The 15,522-nt window shown below is 44.8% G+C and overlaps 1 protein-coding gene across 7 annotated transcripts in view; it reads left to right on the forward strand.

Moving 5' to 3' along the window:
• Positions 1–15,522, forward strand: part of TBC1D14 (TBC1 domain family member 14) — a 114,959-nt gene that overhangs the window by 40,405 nt on the left and 59,032 nt on the right. The window contains exon 1 of one of the 7 annotated variants that reach the window (XM_025187325.2): positions 8,533–9,125. The exons of the other annotated variants lie outside the window; for them this stretch is intronic. Within the exon in view, the coding sequence (XP_025043110.2) occupies positions 9,091–9,125 (35 nt within the window). The 5' untranslated portion in view covers positions 8,533–9,090. Of the gene's footprint in view, positions 1–8,532; positions 9,126–15,522 lie in introns of those variants that run through there. 7 annotated transcript variants of the gene reach the window in all.

The raw sequence follows: 15,522 nt of genomic DNA on the forward strand, positions 1-15,522 counted from the left end.
TCCCAAGGAGTACTGCAGCCCACTATAGCAAGAGTGGCCTGGCCAAACTTTTTACTTGGGGGGGGGGGCAGGCTTTTTTTCTAACACTCACGACTGTGACATTCTGGGCTTGATGGGGGCAGCCCCACTGTTCAATTTAGTGGGTCATTACTAGATCCGCTAAATTGAATGCCGGAAGATGGGCCTCCGAAGCATCAATCTTCCCAAAAGTGATGTGCTCAGAGAAGTAGTGGGTGCGAGGGGATTGCTTTTCTTTTGGAAACAGTCTCCTAAACGGGAAGTCTAATTGAAATTTCTCATCCCCACATGCTTGTCCATATTCATCCATGGGTAGGTAAAGGTGACCGAATGTAAGATTAGGACAAGAAGGGTACATCTAGAATACATGCCTCTGGTGACACAAGTATGTAGATTAGACTACCTGGCATAGGAAAATGAAGCGGCGATTTAAATAATCGCCGCTTCATTTAAGTTTAAATGGCTGCCACGCTGAGCCGATCAGCTGTTTGTCCGCTCAGTGCAGTAGTCTGGACGCTCCGCGGTCAACATCAAAGGCATTTGTCGACCTCCCGGGTATGCCTCATCCCAGGAGGCATACCTGGGAGGTCGACAAATGCCTTGGATGTCAACCACGGAGCGTCCAGACTACCTCGCTGAGCTGACAAACAGCTGATCGGCTCAGCGCGGCAGCTGTTTAAACTTCAAACGAAGCGGTGATTATTTAAATTGCCACTTCATTTTCCTATGCCGGGTAGTATAATCTACATACTTGTGTCGCCAGAGGCATGTATTCTAGACGTACCCAAAGCAATGGGCTTAAATGGTAGCAAGGGAGATTTAGGTTGGACATTAGGAAAAACTTCCTGTCAGGGTGGTTTAAACACTGAAATAAGTTGCCTAGAGAGGTTGTGGAATCTCCATCTCTGGAGATACTTTAGAGCAGGTTAGATAGTTGTCTATCAGGGATGATCTAGACAGTACTGGGTCCTGCTATGAGGGCAAGGGACTGGACTCTATGACCTCTCGAGCTCCCTTCCAGTTCTAGTGTTCTATGATTCCCATTATAACAAAAATAAACTTTTGATGCTGGTCAATAATAAATTGTGGTAGCCTATATGTGAGAGTCAGGTCAGTCGTTATTGCCAGTGAGCAGGTTTACAATGAAGGTTGTGTAATTGTTATCTGTTGATTGCTAAAAGAACCTGCAGATTGGCAGTGCCCGTTGGAAGGCAAATACTTCTGCCAGAACAAATGTGACGTTCTCATCCCAGCATTGTATTGGGCTGTTCTTTCCTACAATGAATTGTTGACTGTTTGTTTTGCTTTTTTTTCCTTTTTACGGCCTACATGTACAACTAACATTGGATGCGCTTTGATATCTCCGATAGCGTATGTGCCCTGCTTGGCTCTGGGTAGAACTTATACTAAATGTCTCAAACTTGTCTCCCCCAACAACAGAAGTTGGTTCAGTAGAAGATTTTACAACCGATTTAATAAAGCATTTTATGCAGTCTTGCCAGTGGTCACCAACTAGTTGATCTCCATGCAATGTTCCCAACCTCCTTATATTCCCTCTCACTCACAGTGAGGAGCCCACGGTGGCGCTACAGTCTCCTGCCCCTTGCAAAATTGGAGCCAAAGCCAGATTCCTGCGGCAGTGGGGGGAGGTAGAAGTCCTGCAGCTTCGTGCCAGATCTGGCTTCTCAGGAAGCACGCGCGCACTCTCCCTCCTCCCCAGTGCGTGCACACTTTCTTGTCTTGCCTTCCTTCCCCCCGTACACCAGGGAGGCAGGTTCAGGGAAGCGGGGTTTTAAGATGGCAGTGGCGGATCCAGAGCAGCCGGATTTCTTGAAGGAGCTTCATGTGCATTTCTTCCAGTACTGCCTGCAGATCCCTCCCGAGAGATACTTGTCCCTGAACCCCCCCCTCCCCCTCAAGGTACCGATTAAGCTGCTACTGCCTCCTCTCTGTTGGCTAGACACCCACCCAGCGCCTTGCCTGCTAGCCAGATGCTCACCAGCACCCTGTTCCTTTCCCCTCCCTCCTGGCTAGACACTTACTACAGCTTGCTCCTGGACCCTACATCCCACCCAGATTCTGCATCCGTATCCCACTCATTGGCAGCTCTATCCTGCACAATGGATCCCTCACTTTTTGCCCCACCCTAGAGCATGGGGGGGGGGGGGGCGGGGAGGCACAAAATCCACTAACCTTGTAACCCCAGAAGAATTAATCTGGCCTGAGGCCTTGAAGCTCAGACGTACCTACACTCTTTCCCGCCCCTGCCCGTGGGGCTGGAGTGCCAGGGGAGTGAGGTGTGTCTGGGCATGTCTACGCTACAGAGGTGTGTGTGTGTGTTTTTTGTTTTTTTTTATTCAGGAAAAACCAGCTGTTTTTCCAAAAAAACCTCCAGTTACATCCACACTACAATTGCATTTTTGTGACTTATAATCGAAAGAATGGAGTGGTTTTTCTGACATTGGTATCCACTTTCTACGAGGAAGAAGTCTTTTTCTGAAAGAGCTCTTTTGGAAAAAGGCGTGTGTGAACACGGAAGAGGGAGTTCTTTCAGAAGAAGAGGAAAGGAAGAGGAAAGGAAAAAGCAGAGGTGCCCTGGTGGCCACTCTGGCCATAGTAATTACCAGGGCTCAACAATCTATGTAATATACTCGCCCGTGGCGAGTGGATTACAACCTAAAAGAGCCAGGTTTGGGCGATCTGTGAAGAATGATCTGCGCCTGCTCAGATCGCTGGACAGCGCGGCTGGCGAGCGGGGCTCGCCGCGGCTCTGTGAGCCTTGGTAATCACAGCTGAAATGCAAGATAGTGTCCAGTGTGGATGCTATCTTTCAAAAAAGCAGATCACTTTTTCTATGCGCATGAGCAGTATGGACACTCTTTTAGAAGAAGTTTTTTGAAAAATCTCTTTTGGAAAAGCTTCTTCCGAAAGAACCCTGCAGTCTAGACATAGCCTCTGTTGGGGCTACAGCAGTGAGGATTGGGGCTTTTTGGAGGGGTTGGTTTTTTGCATCTCACTTGTGTGGTCCCTGACTGATTTTTCTGAGAGTCAGTGGCTCCCTGACCCAAAATATGTTCCTCGCCATAAATAAAGATGATGTTGAAACGTTTTGTGTTCGGCATAATATTTTATTTAAAGATGAAGCCTGGCCACAAGCCCCCAATTGGGGCCAAGCCCACATCCGGCTGCAGCATCATAACACCCAGGCATCCCCCACATACCCCAAACCTGAGCCCATCATACACCTGAACCCTCTGCCCTGAGCCCCCCACATCCGCAAACTCCTGCACTTCACATCCCCAGTTGTTGCACTGAGGATAACTAAGGCCTAAATTTGCATCTGATTTACGTTATTAAAACCTCAGTGGAAGTTGCAGTCAACACCAGACCTCATCTATCATAGGTGTTTGCTGTCCCAAGAATGCTGCAGTAAATGAAAACGTGACTCACTTTAAAAGGGCCAAACCGTATATTGTAAAAGTTTTAAAAGCACAACAAGGAAAAACAGGTAAACACTTGTTATCCCAACCTCAAGAAGGAAAGAAGATAGAAAAGTACCCCACAAACACAAGGTTACACAAAATACAATGATTACACAGTCCAGTAGTTGACAAGGGGTGAGAAGCTCCTGTCTCTCAAACCTTTGGCTAATTGAAAGCCTCTGGTGAAAGACAAGGAGGAGATCCCTCGCAGCGGTGACCCTCTGCAGTGCTCTCGACCTCAAGCCTTAGGCTCCTTCCGAGCCCTCAGCGAGGAACAGAGAGGTGATCCCTTCGAGACCCTGGGGACGGGAATGGTGCAGGCAGGTGGTGATGATCCTCGTCTGGGGCCTTCCGCTCCTAGGCGCAGGAATCACCGGTGGAGACTTGCCTGGCGCTGATCTTCAGGTGGCTTCTGCTCTTCAGCAGGAACCAATGATAGACAGCTACCTGGAATAATAATACCTGGAAACAAAACCTGACTAGCTAGACTCGACGCTCCCATCACGGACAAATACCCGGCCGCTGGTGCGGTGAACCGACGGGGACACTCGATGACGAAATCTAGCTAACCCTAACTAACTATAGATTAACATAAACAGACAGGAGACAAGCAGGGACAATGGTGGCAGGAACGAACACAGACAACTGTAAGCCAGGCCTTCAAAGCACCCTTCTCATAAATATTCATGATCTTTATCTTTACAATCATTGGACCCTGTACAGGAAAACAAGGGTCCCTGATTGGGTGCTTTGATTAAACAAGCTGTAACAGCCTGGATCAGCGTGCCATGTGCAGCAGCACAGTGTGACGTGCAGCTATTTGCGTGCCGTGTGCAACGTTCCTAGAAACTTCTATATTAACATTCCTAACAGCTACTACATATTCATAACAAATTATACATATTAATGAGGTGTCAAAAATGAGCAGGCTACACAATCTTGTGCCACAACACTCCTGCACCACCCACACACCGCAAACCTGATCCCATCATATACCCAACCCCCCATCCTGAGTCCCTCATATACTCCAACCCAAACTCCTGCACTCCAATATCCACAAGTCTACAGCTTGCTCAGTACCCCAAGCCTCCATCTGATCCCAACGCTCTCCAGCCTGGAGCCCCCTCCCCAAGCCAGTATCTCCTCCTTCACCTTTTCCTCCTGCATCCAAATTCCCTCCCAGAGCTTGCACCTCTCACTTCTTTCAACACTCAAATCCCTCATTCCCATCCCAGAGCCCACACGCCCTGTCTCAACTCAGTGACAGTGAGTAAAGGCTGGATACTGCAAATGATGGAGAGGAGGGGAATGGAGAGAGTAGAACCTCAAGGAAGGGATGTGGTCATGATAAAAGCTTTCAACTACAGGTTGAACCTCCCACATTCAGGACTCTTTCTGGTCTGGCAACATCCGTGGTCCATCAGGGCTATGGGCGTTGCTGGACCAAAGAGCACTGGAGGTGGGAGCGGGAGCCAGCTAAGAGAACATGAGGTCGGGGAGCCCCAGCTGGGCCATCAGTGGCTAGACAAGGCAGTAGCTGGGGGAGCTCTCACCCTAGCCAAGGAACCCCTAGTGTCAGCTGGGTCAGGTGGCCTGGGAGTCTCAGCCCCAGTTGCAGCAGGGCTTCCCATGACAGGCAGCCCCGCTGAGGACTCCCCTTCTCCCTTTCCATAGCAGCAGTGCTGACCGTGACTGAGCGGCCCCAGCTAGGAATCCCAGGATGGCAGCAGAGTTGGATTGGGCAGCCGCAACTGTGGAACCTGTGGTGGAAGTGGGAGCGTCAGAAGAGGGTAGCCCTGGCAGTGGACCAGTGTGATGGGGTGATCCTGGCGTGTGATCCTGGTTAGTTAAACAGAAATTAAAAGGCATAGTGATTAGAGCCAAATCCCTGAAAGCTGCATGGAAACTTTTTGAAGACCACCATAATAGAGGCCCAACTTAAATGTACACCCCAAATTAAAAAACATAGCAAGAGACCTAAAAAAGAGTCACCGTGGCTTAACCACCATGCAATAGAAGCAGTGAGGGACAAAAAGGTATCTTTTAAGAAGTGGAAGTCCAATCCTAGTGAGATAAATAGAAAGGAACATAAACACTGTCAAATCAAGTGTAAAAATGTAATAAAAGCAAAAAAAGATTTTGAGGAACAGCTAGCCAAAAACTCAAAGAAATAATGTTTTTTAAATACATTAGAAGCAGGAAGCCTGCTAAAAAACCTGTGGGTCCTCTAGATGATCAAGCTATAAAAGGAGCAGTCAAGGATGATAAAGCCATTATGGGGAAACTAAATGATTTATTTGCTTCAGTCTTCACGGCTGAGGACATGGGGGAGATTCCCAAATCTTCACCGTCCTTTGTGGGTGATGAATCTGAGGAACTGTCCCGGATTGAAGTGTCATTAGAGGAGGTTTTGGAACAAATAGAAAAACTTAATGTTAACAAATCTCCGGGACCGGATGGCATTCATCCAAGGGTTCTAAAAGAACTCAAATAGGAAATTGCTGAGCTATTATTTGTGGTTTGTAACCTATCCCTTAAATTGGCTTCCATACCTAATGACTGGAAGGTAGCCAACGTGACACCAATATTTAAAAAGGACTCTGGAGACAATCCTAGCAATTACAGACCGGGAAGTCTAACTTCAGTACTGGGCAAATTAGTTGAAATAATAGTAAAGAATAGAATTGTGAAGCATGTAGAAGAACATAATTTGTTGGACAAAAATCAACATGGTTTCTGTAAAGGGAAATCCTGTCTTACTAATCTGTTAGAGTTCTTTGAAGGGGTTAACAAACATGCGGACAAGGGGGATCCAGTAGATATAGTATACTTAGATTTTCAGAAAGCCTTTGACAAGGCCCCTCACCAAAGGCTCTTGTGTAAATTACATTGCCATGGGATAAGAGGGAAGGTCCTTTCTTGGATTGAGAACTGGTTAAAAGACAGGAAACAAAGGATAGGAATAAATGGTAAATTTTCAGAATGGAGAGGGGTAACTAGTGGTGTCCGCCAAGGGTCAGTCCTGGGACCAATCCTTTCCAACTTACTCATAAATGATCTAGAGAAAGGGGTAAGCAGTGAAGTGGTAAAGTTTGCAGATGTTACCAAACTGTTTAGGATAGTCAAGATAGAAGCAGACTGTGAGGGACTCCAAGAAGATCTCACCAAACTGAGTGATTGGGCAACAAAATGGCAAATGAAATTTAATGTGGATAAGTGTAAAGTAATGCACATTGGGGAAAAATAACCCCAACTATACGTACAGTATGATGGGGGCTAATTTGGCTACGACAAATCAGGAAAGGGATCTTGGAGTTATTGTGGACAGTTCTCTGAAAACTTCCACACAGTGTGCAATGGCGGTCAAAAAGGCAAATAGGATGCTAGGAATTATTAAGAAAGGGATAGAAAATAAGACCCAGAATATCTTACTGGCCCTGTATAAAACTATGGTACTCCCACATCTTGAATACTGTGTACAGATGTGGTCTCCTCACCTCAAAAAAGATATTTTGGCCTTGGAAAGGGTTCAGAAAAGGGCAACTAAAATGATTAGGGGTTTGGAATGGGTCCCATAGGAGGAAAGGTTAAAGTGACTGTGACTTTTCAGTTTAGAAAAGAGGAGACTGGGGGGGGGGGGGGATATGATAGAGATATATAAAATCATGAGTGGTGTGGAGAGGGCAGATAAAGAAAAGTTATTTATTAGTTCCCTAAATAGAAGAACTAGAGGACACCAAATGAAATTAATGGATAGCAGGTTTAAAACTAATAAAAGAAAGTTCTTCTTCTTCACATAGCATGTAGTCAACCTGTGGAACTCCTTGCCAGAGGAGGCTGTGAAGGCTAGGACTATAATAGAGTTTAATGAAAAGTTAGATAATTTCATGGAGGTTAGGTCCATAAAAGGCTATTAGCTACGGGATAAAATGGTGTCCTTGGCCTCTGTTTGTCAGAGGCTGGAGAAGGATGGCAGGAGACAAATCGCTTGATCATTGTCTTCGGTCCACCCTCTCTGGGGCACCTGATACTGGCCACTGTCGGCAGACAGGCTTCTGGGCTAGATGGACCTTTGGTCTGACCCAGTACGGCCGTTCTTGTGTTCTGGCCTTGGAACTCCCAGTGGCAGTGGGAATGGCGGTGGCTGGATGGCCCTAGCTTGGGAACTCGAGGGAGCAGCATATGGCAGCAGCAGCTTAGCTGTCCCAGCTGGGAACTCCAGGAGACCTTTGGGCAGTGTGAGGAGTCCATGCCAGGCCAGCATTAGCGAGGCCAGTGGCAGGGCAGCGAGCCCAAGGGAAAGAAGCCTGAGAGAAGAGCATCAAACAGGCGCACTGACAAATTCCCTGGTTTGGGACAGCTCAGTGCCTGAGGGTGCCAGACCAGCGAGGTCCAACCTGTACTTTAAAGGGTCTCTCAAAGAAGAGGGAGAGCTGTGAATTGTGCCATTTGACATCAGGGGGGTTCCTGGGTCACAGTGCAATTTCCATATTGGCAAAAATTCCAAAAGAAACCAAAACACCATCCTTCTCTTATATGCTGGTACTAAGGATGCTTAGAGTGCTGCCACACACTCGGGATTGAAGTGGTTTCCATTACCTACAGCAGTGGTCTCCAACCTTTTTACACCGAAGATCACTTTTAAAATCTCAGAACAGGCGAAGATCTACCGCCCCGCCCCTTCCTTGAAGCCCTGCCCTCTTTATTCTCCTCCTGTCCATCGCTTGCTATCCCCAACCCTTACTTACACACTGTGATAAACACTTTATTTTTAAATTGTGATGTATAAAATTAAAATCACGTGTTTATAGTTATGAAATAAATGATCTGTTTTTTATTCATGCTATTTACATCTAAAATGAAGCATTTATAATTATACATTTTGTGGGGTCAGTTCTGTGGCTGGGGGCAGGGGAGAGGGAACAGGGTGCTGGGAGGGCAGAGGACAGGGTTCTGCAGCAGGGGACAGGGTGCCAGTGGGGACAGAGTTCAGGGAATCTTTCGGAAAAGCCTTTATTTTCCGCGTCTAGACTGGCGCTTTTTTCCGGCAAAGCTCCGTGCCGAAAAAAAAGCAGCAGCTATTTTTATGCTAATGGAGCGGGGGAGATTTAAATCCCCGCTTCATTAGCAATTGCGATACGTCTAATTTGCATCCCTTTTACGAAAAAGGGATGCAATCTAGACGTAGCCGCTATGTACACGTTTGAAAAGCTGCCAAATTAGGAAATCTCATTTTTATAAGGTTTTATTTCTAAGATTGACAACTCTACTATGGACACAATACTGTACACGTGGCCAGAAAGGAGACTGTAATTTGAGTTTGTATGCAGCTGATTTCAAAAGGTGTGTCTACCTACCTGACTTTCTGCTTTTTCCCCACCCTTTGATGAATACGCTGTTCGTGTGTGCTTCCTTTTTCCTGTTGATACAGTGACAATTACTGAGTAGTTTAGAGTTCCTTGACTCTGGCAGTGTTCTGTGAAGGTAGAACATTAAATCTTTAGCTGTGTGGATTTGACTGAATGGATACTGAACCATTTCAAGGACACTTGCAGCTGACTTTCAAATCTGGACTAAAATAGCAGGAACTATGGCAGTATCTTCTATACTCTTCTTAATGGACAGGTTTGTATGCACAATTTCTTTGAATTTGTTGTGTGGGGGGTGTTTTGGTGGAAAGTGACTGTATTCCCTTAAGGTAGCAGTTCAACATGAGTAAAAATTTTTTTTTTTTTACAGTTTTTAAACTCCTATGTAGATAAGACACATCAGTGTGTGAAAATACTTGAATGGACAATACAAAGCTAATGGAATGGCTACATAAGCTGTTCAGCTAATATTGGGAGCTGAGATTTTCTGTAGGGGATCCCCTAGCCTTTTTGGGAATGTTGAAAGCAGTAGAAAAAAAAATTTTTTTGTATATGGTGTATTTAAAAATGTGAATTTGAAAAGTTTTTGAGAGAGTGCCAGTGAAATTGATTTTATTTTAGTATTTTTGATATTCAGATATACTAGAAGGTTTCCAGGTAGCTGTGAGAGGACATGGAAGTTGTGCAAACTGAAATAAAGTTCCCATACTATAAAATAATTTGGCTATTAGATACACATCTTAAATTAATACTGAATTGTTCTTAAATGTTATTGTAAAACAAGACTTTCTTGATTAAACTGAGGTTAGCTATAAATATATTATTCCTGATAAATTACATGATCTTAGAATATAGTGAAGAAGATAGCTAATTGTCCTTTACTGCCATTTTCTTTCCTCCCCATTTCTGCATAGTTTATTGCTAACTCTATATGGAAAACTGCTTTCCAAAAGTACTAGCAGCTAAGCCAGAAACTTTATTTAGCCATGGTACTGTTTTGTTACATAAGTAAAAGATCAGTCATTTTATAAAAGCTCACTCTTCAGTGAAAACTTATATTCTCTCCAGGTTGAGAATTTTTCCTCTCACAAATTACTGGAAAATACTTCCACACTGACAAGGCAAAACATTCTTTCTGTGCCACACTTCACTTTTCAGGAGACTGTGCAGAAGGCTCATTTTAAGTGTGGTGTGATGTACTTTTTTTAACTTTCTGCTGCAGTTATGAATGCAAATTAAACTCATGACACCCTAACTCATGAGTTAAACCCTAACTCCTCCATACTAATAATCCAATGGACATGATGCATCATGTCATATATTTCTGTTAAACTCCATATTGTGAATTAGCTTTATGTACTGTAATGGGTGTAAAGGAGATTAATTAGAGTAGATTGAGAACACTTGGCATATGCTTTTTTTGATGCCTCATCCCTTTTTTTTAAATGTAAGATATCCAAACAATTTTTTGTGACAAAACTACTGTGAAAATTGAGGTTTGTAAATTTATTTTAAAAATCAAGTATAGATTCTGCCCCTGCTCCCAGCCGGGGTGAGGGATCATAATATCCTAGCACAGTTTTTAGTTTAATCGGATGTTCTTATTAGCCATGACTGAGCCTTTGGAATGAAACTTTTCATGCATGAACTGGACTCAGAAGTGAGACTGCTTGATTTAGTTTTCTAAAACCTCTGATCAGAGCTGCTCAGGTCAGAAAAGCCTGTTTCCCTCTAACAGTGTGGGGTGGTTGTTTTTTGTGCTCTGTTAACTCACACTTAAAAGCAAAGTTTTTTATTGTGAATTGAGTTGTACATCAGAGGAAGCTATAATTTCCTTCCTCAGACTTGCAGAGCCCTGCCTGTGAAGTGGTGGTGGCGTATAATGGAGACTTTAGTTGTACAGCAGTATAATGTCAGATATATTTCTAGTGGTTGAATCTAGCACTGGAAATAGGAGCAAATCCCATTTCCTGATCACGTTGGGGTTCTTTGAACTCTGCAGGATTTGGGAACGATACCTAAATAATTTGAAATTGTCCTTATAGCAAGACAGAGTATTTTAAATGCTGGAAACTAGTGTTATAACCGAACCCCACATTGCAGCAATTTTTTTAGCATAGGTGGCATTAGAATTAAACTTAACATGCAGCTTGATGAATAGATAAGTTCAAGATTAAAATATTGACGCTCTTTTTTGAAGATTTTTCTTTTACACTTTTGTCTTGCTGTGTAGTTAAGACCTAAATGTGGTTTAACAATATCACATCCTTGGATAGACCAAGGTTTTAGGACAATACAAGATCACAGGTACAGGAAGGTTAGATGATTTTGCAATATTTGTCAGAACCTAATTTGGGTCCATTTGGGGTGTCTTAGGAGACTGCCATCTTGTCTTAGGAGACTTGTGTTCCAAAAGGTAAACTTTTATTTTGAGACACAGTCTCTTGCCCTTCATGGCTGTGTAGCCCTGTCCATACACGAACAAAGGATAAGCCAATGCCATGTGTCTAGATGTCCACAAACAACTATAGCTCTGAGCAAAGTTTAACTGTCTTAGTTCAATGCAATACAAGGAATGTTAAATTGAGTTTAATTAGCTAATCCAATAGTTGATAGAATTTCCATCGACTACTCGGTTAGTTGATAAGGGGGGAAACTGCAGAGCCACAGCGGAGTTAGCTCCCGGCCCCAGGAGCTCACCCCACTGTGCCTCTGCCTTTTGAGTGTATTAAGAGCCACTAGGCTCTTAAATTTATTAAGAGGCAGATGTGTAGTGAGGTGGACTGGGCATGAGCCAAGACAGCGTCCCCGCCACTGTGCCTCTGCCTTCCGTGCCCCCTCCCGTGGAGACGGTGCTGGAGGGAACCGGATTTTAAGAAAGCTCCCCTAGCACCAGCTTTTGTTCCTCTCCCTTGCTATCTCTCTGACAGAGGCAGCAAGTGGGTGGGAGCAACTAGTCGCTTATATCCCAATGCAATACATGTTGATTATGAAGCTTAACATTTTAAATGTCGACAATTATTTTACTCCTGATTAAATGCGTAATGGTCATATGAAGGGCTATACAACCTGCTGAATTTGGAATCTAGTTTTGGGATTACAGCATAGAACTTAAAATGAGAGGGCTTATTATGTGCAAGAAGTTTGATAAAACACTACTTTTTTTTAATCTCCCATATCACCCAAGACAAGATGAATCCACATCTTCACTATGTCAAATGATACTTACATTGACCCAAAGAAGAGACTCAAACAGGGGTTGGGCCAAAAAAATAGCTTGTCTCCATTACTGAGAGATTGATGCTACGACAGTTGACCCCCAGGGATTGATTTAGTGGGTCTAATAAAAGCCCGTTGAAATGACTACAGATCGCTTTTCCATTGACTCCAGTACTCCACTAGAATAAGAAGTTTAAGGAAAGTTGGCAGAAGAGCGTCTCCCATCAACCAGCATGTTGTAGTCACTGCAATAAATTCACTCTATTACTTATGTAGCTGGAGTTACATAATTTAACTCAGTTTAATCCCGTAGTGTAGACCTGTCCAAAGATATTACCTCACCTATCTTGTGGCTCTAACTGCAGGTAGTCAGAGGAGTGGGTGCACTGGGAATAGAGGGGACCAAACAGGATTTGGAGACCAACAAATTATTGAAATTTGGATGTGAAAGAAAGAGAAAAGCTGCCTTTCTGGTTAACCAATTGAGCATAGGTCCTTGACACAGAACAGGCAGAGGAAGATATGGCCTCTGCCCCAAAACCTTATAGTAGAAGCCATAAAGACAAAATTTCAATTAACAGAATCAAGTTGTTTAGGTATGATAAGTTGAATGAGAGTTGCAAAATATATGAAATGAATTGTCTGATCAGGTACTTAATCTGTTTCCCTCCTCTCTTCCCCCAGACTTGCACATTCAAGTTTTAGCTTGGGGAGGAGAGTAGTGGGCTTTTTTCCAACTGACCCCTATTTTTCTGTCCCCACCAAAACCCTGTAAACTCTTAATGCCTAGTGTAAAGTTCTAGTGCTATAGGAGTTACACAGCTAGGTGCAGTTAGCGTTGCAAACAGTATATGTGTCTGACAAAATATTGATTGCTGTAAAGAGGTGGTCACCAATTAGCCCAATATGCAAAGTTCATTTATCTAATCAGTATTTTTCTCAATGATTTATGCAAAAGACCTTGTATCAGTGTATACAGTTAGCTGACAGTGTTGAATATGGCTTTTTTGCCTGTGGCTAGTAGTAAATCCTGTCAGCCTATAGCTTTGTCACCCATGTTTGAGTCCATACTTAGGGTTAAATTTCATAGCCTAGACCACAGCTGGCGTGTTCCATAATCATGGTGATCATAAAAATACAGTTCTTATATGCTAATCTTTATCTGCACACCTCATAGAGCTTTACAGGGGAGCTGAGTATCATTATCCCTATTTACAGATGGTGAAACTGGGACACATAGGTAAGTAAGTTACTCATAGCTAGCCAGTAAAGCCATGGAATAGAACCCAGGTCTCCTGATTCTTGATCCACTGTTGTCCACTAGGCCATGCTGCTCCCATTTAGACCTCACTGTGAGAGTTGAAGAACAGAGCTTTTGGACATAAATTGCGCCTGTAATTTGTCTTGCATGATTAAATATATGTGTTTCAGTGATAGGTTAATGAGAAATGTCTGGGTAGAATTGTTCCTTACACTTGAAGGATCTCATAAGAAGTAAGCAATTGGTATATTACAAAAGATGGTTCAATCTATGGGTGCGTCTACACTGCACCGTTTTTTCGGAATAATGGCTGTTGTTCCGGAAAAACAATATTAGCATCCACGCTGCAGTTGTGTTATTTTGACAGTCAAAATAATGGACAGCTTTTTCCGACGGTGGTATACCTCATTCCATGAGGAATAAGCCCTTTTCCAAAAAAGCTTTTTTGGAGGAGGGTGTATATGGAGGCTCCACTGCTGCTATGTCGAAATAGCTTCTCACCAAGGCCATTATAAAATTATTCCTCCCCAGTGCCTCCTGGGGCTCTAAGTCAAGCTAGCATGTCCACATTAGGGGAGTCTGACTTGGACTAATTTTGAAGCTTCCCTGTAGTGTGGACGCTCTATTTCAAAATAAGCTTTTCCGGAAGATATCTTCCGGGAAAGCTTATTCTCAAAGAAGCTTGCAGTGTAGACATACCCTCTGAAATAGACTAGTAAATGTTGCAGGATAAATACAAACCACAACAGAAACAAACAGAAAAAGAGAACTGTCCTCTTGTTGTTGTTTTAAAGTCTAGAAATAACGTTGAGACTAGATTTCCTGGGTTTTGCGCCTTCATTTTTTTGTGCATATACCTAGCAGAGAGTAGAACAAATATCTTATTTGTACATTTATTGTGCTAGCTTATCTTCTCTTTACTTTCAGGATAAGAAGAGATTGTAGTTCAAAATCTCACTGGAAGGGGAAAATTATTGTTCAGGCATACCAAGTACTAGTACCCTTCAGGGCAGGAAGTAGGGGGATGAAAGAAAAAATTCACGTGACTGCTATCTTTGTGAAAAGGATCCCAGCTCCCTAGAAGCATTTCATTTGCAAAGGAGCGAATTTCAGCTTGGATATCTTTACAACAGAATGTACTTTAATGCTGAGAGGGACACTCGCCTCTAGATTTCATAGTACAGGTTGGACCTCCCTTGTCTGGCACCCTGATTTGCTGGACTAGGGAAGGTTCCTCCCAACATGGTCTGTGCTGTCCTGCTGCCCCCAGGTAGGGCTCCAGCCTAGCCCTGCTGCTGCCTGCCTGGCTGTAGCTGCTGCTAGGGTCAGAGCTCCACATCTGGAGATAGTTCTCCCTGGCTGCTGCTGGGGCTATCCTCAAGCGCCCAGAGCTGTACCCTCCTTGCCGTGTGGGCCAGAACTCCGTGCTGCACCGCTTGCCCCTCCACACCCTCCCCCAAACCCCCAGCTGAGTCTCCGCAGCCCTCCCCCCCCGCCTCTGTCCCACGACCCAACCTCCCTATACCTGGGCTCTGTTGTCTAAGTACATGTGCTCCTGCTGGACCACAGATGGTGCCAGACCAGAGAGTCCCGGTTAAGGGAGGTACAATCTGTATATTAGAGTCTTGTCATTCGTGGAAGTGGCCATAAAGGATTACAGTCAGTGTCAATCATGGTTGCTCTTGTAATACAATATTCATTGACCAAGGGGCGGGCCCAGGGCCGTCCTTAGGCATAAGCGAAGTACGCAGTCGTGTAGGGCACCACACTTTCTGGGGCACCATTCTGCGGGCCCGGCACGGAGGGGAAGCATACGCGTGCACTCTGCGCTGGAGCCAGTAGGGGCCCCGTCAGAAGACCCCACCGGGCCGAGGGACTCCAGCGAGGAGGCCGGCAAGCTGACCCCGGGTGGTGAAGGGGAGCTGTCAACCTGGGCGGAAGCGTTGGGAGGAGCCGGGACTGCGCCGGAGGCGGGGTCACGCGTGGCGAGCCGGAGGGGGTGGGGTCATGTGCGGCTTGGCGTTGTGGCGCCGTTTTTAAAAACACCCGAGCTGCGCCTCAGCAGGAGACGCGTTGAGCGGGGCGTGAGGGAGCAGAGCCTCGCTAGGGCGGGACCGGCCGTGTTGTGATGGGCCAGGGCTGCGAGCACCAAGCAGCCGGTCTCCATCTCCGG

Source organism: Pelodiscus sinensis, chromosome 5, assembly GCF_049634645.1.
Source record: "Pelodiscus sinensis isolate JC-2024 chromosome 5, ASM4963464v1, whole genome shotgun sequence".
Lineage (NCBI taxonomy): Eukaryota > Metazoa > Chordata > Testudines > Trionychidae > Pelodiscus > Pelodiscus sinensis.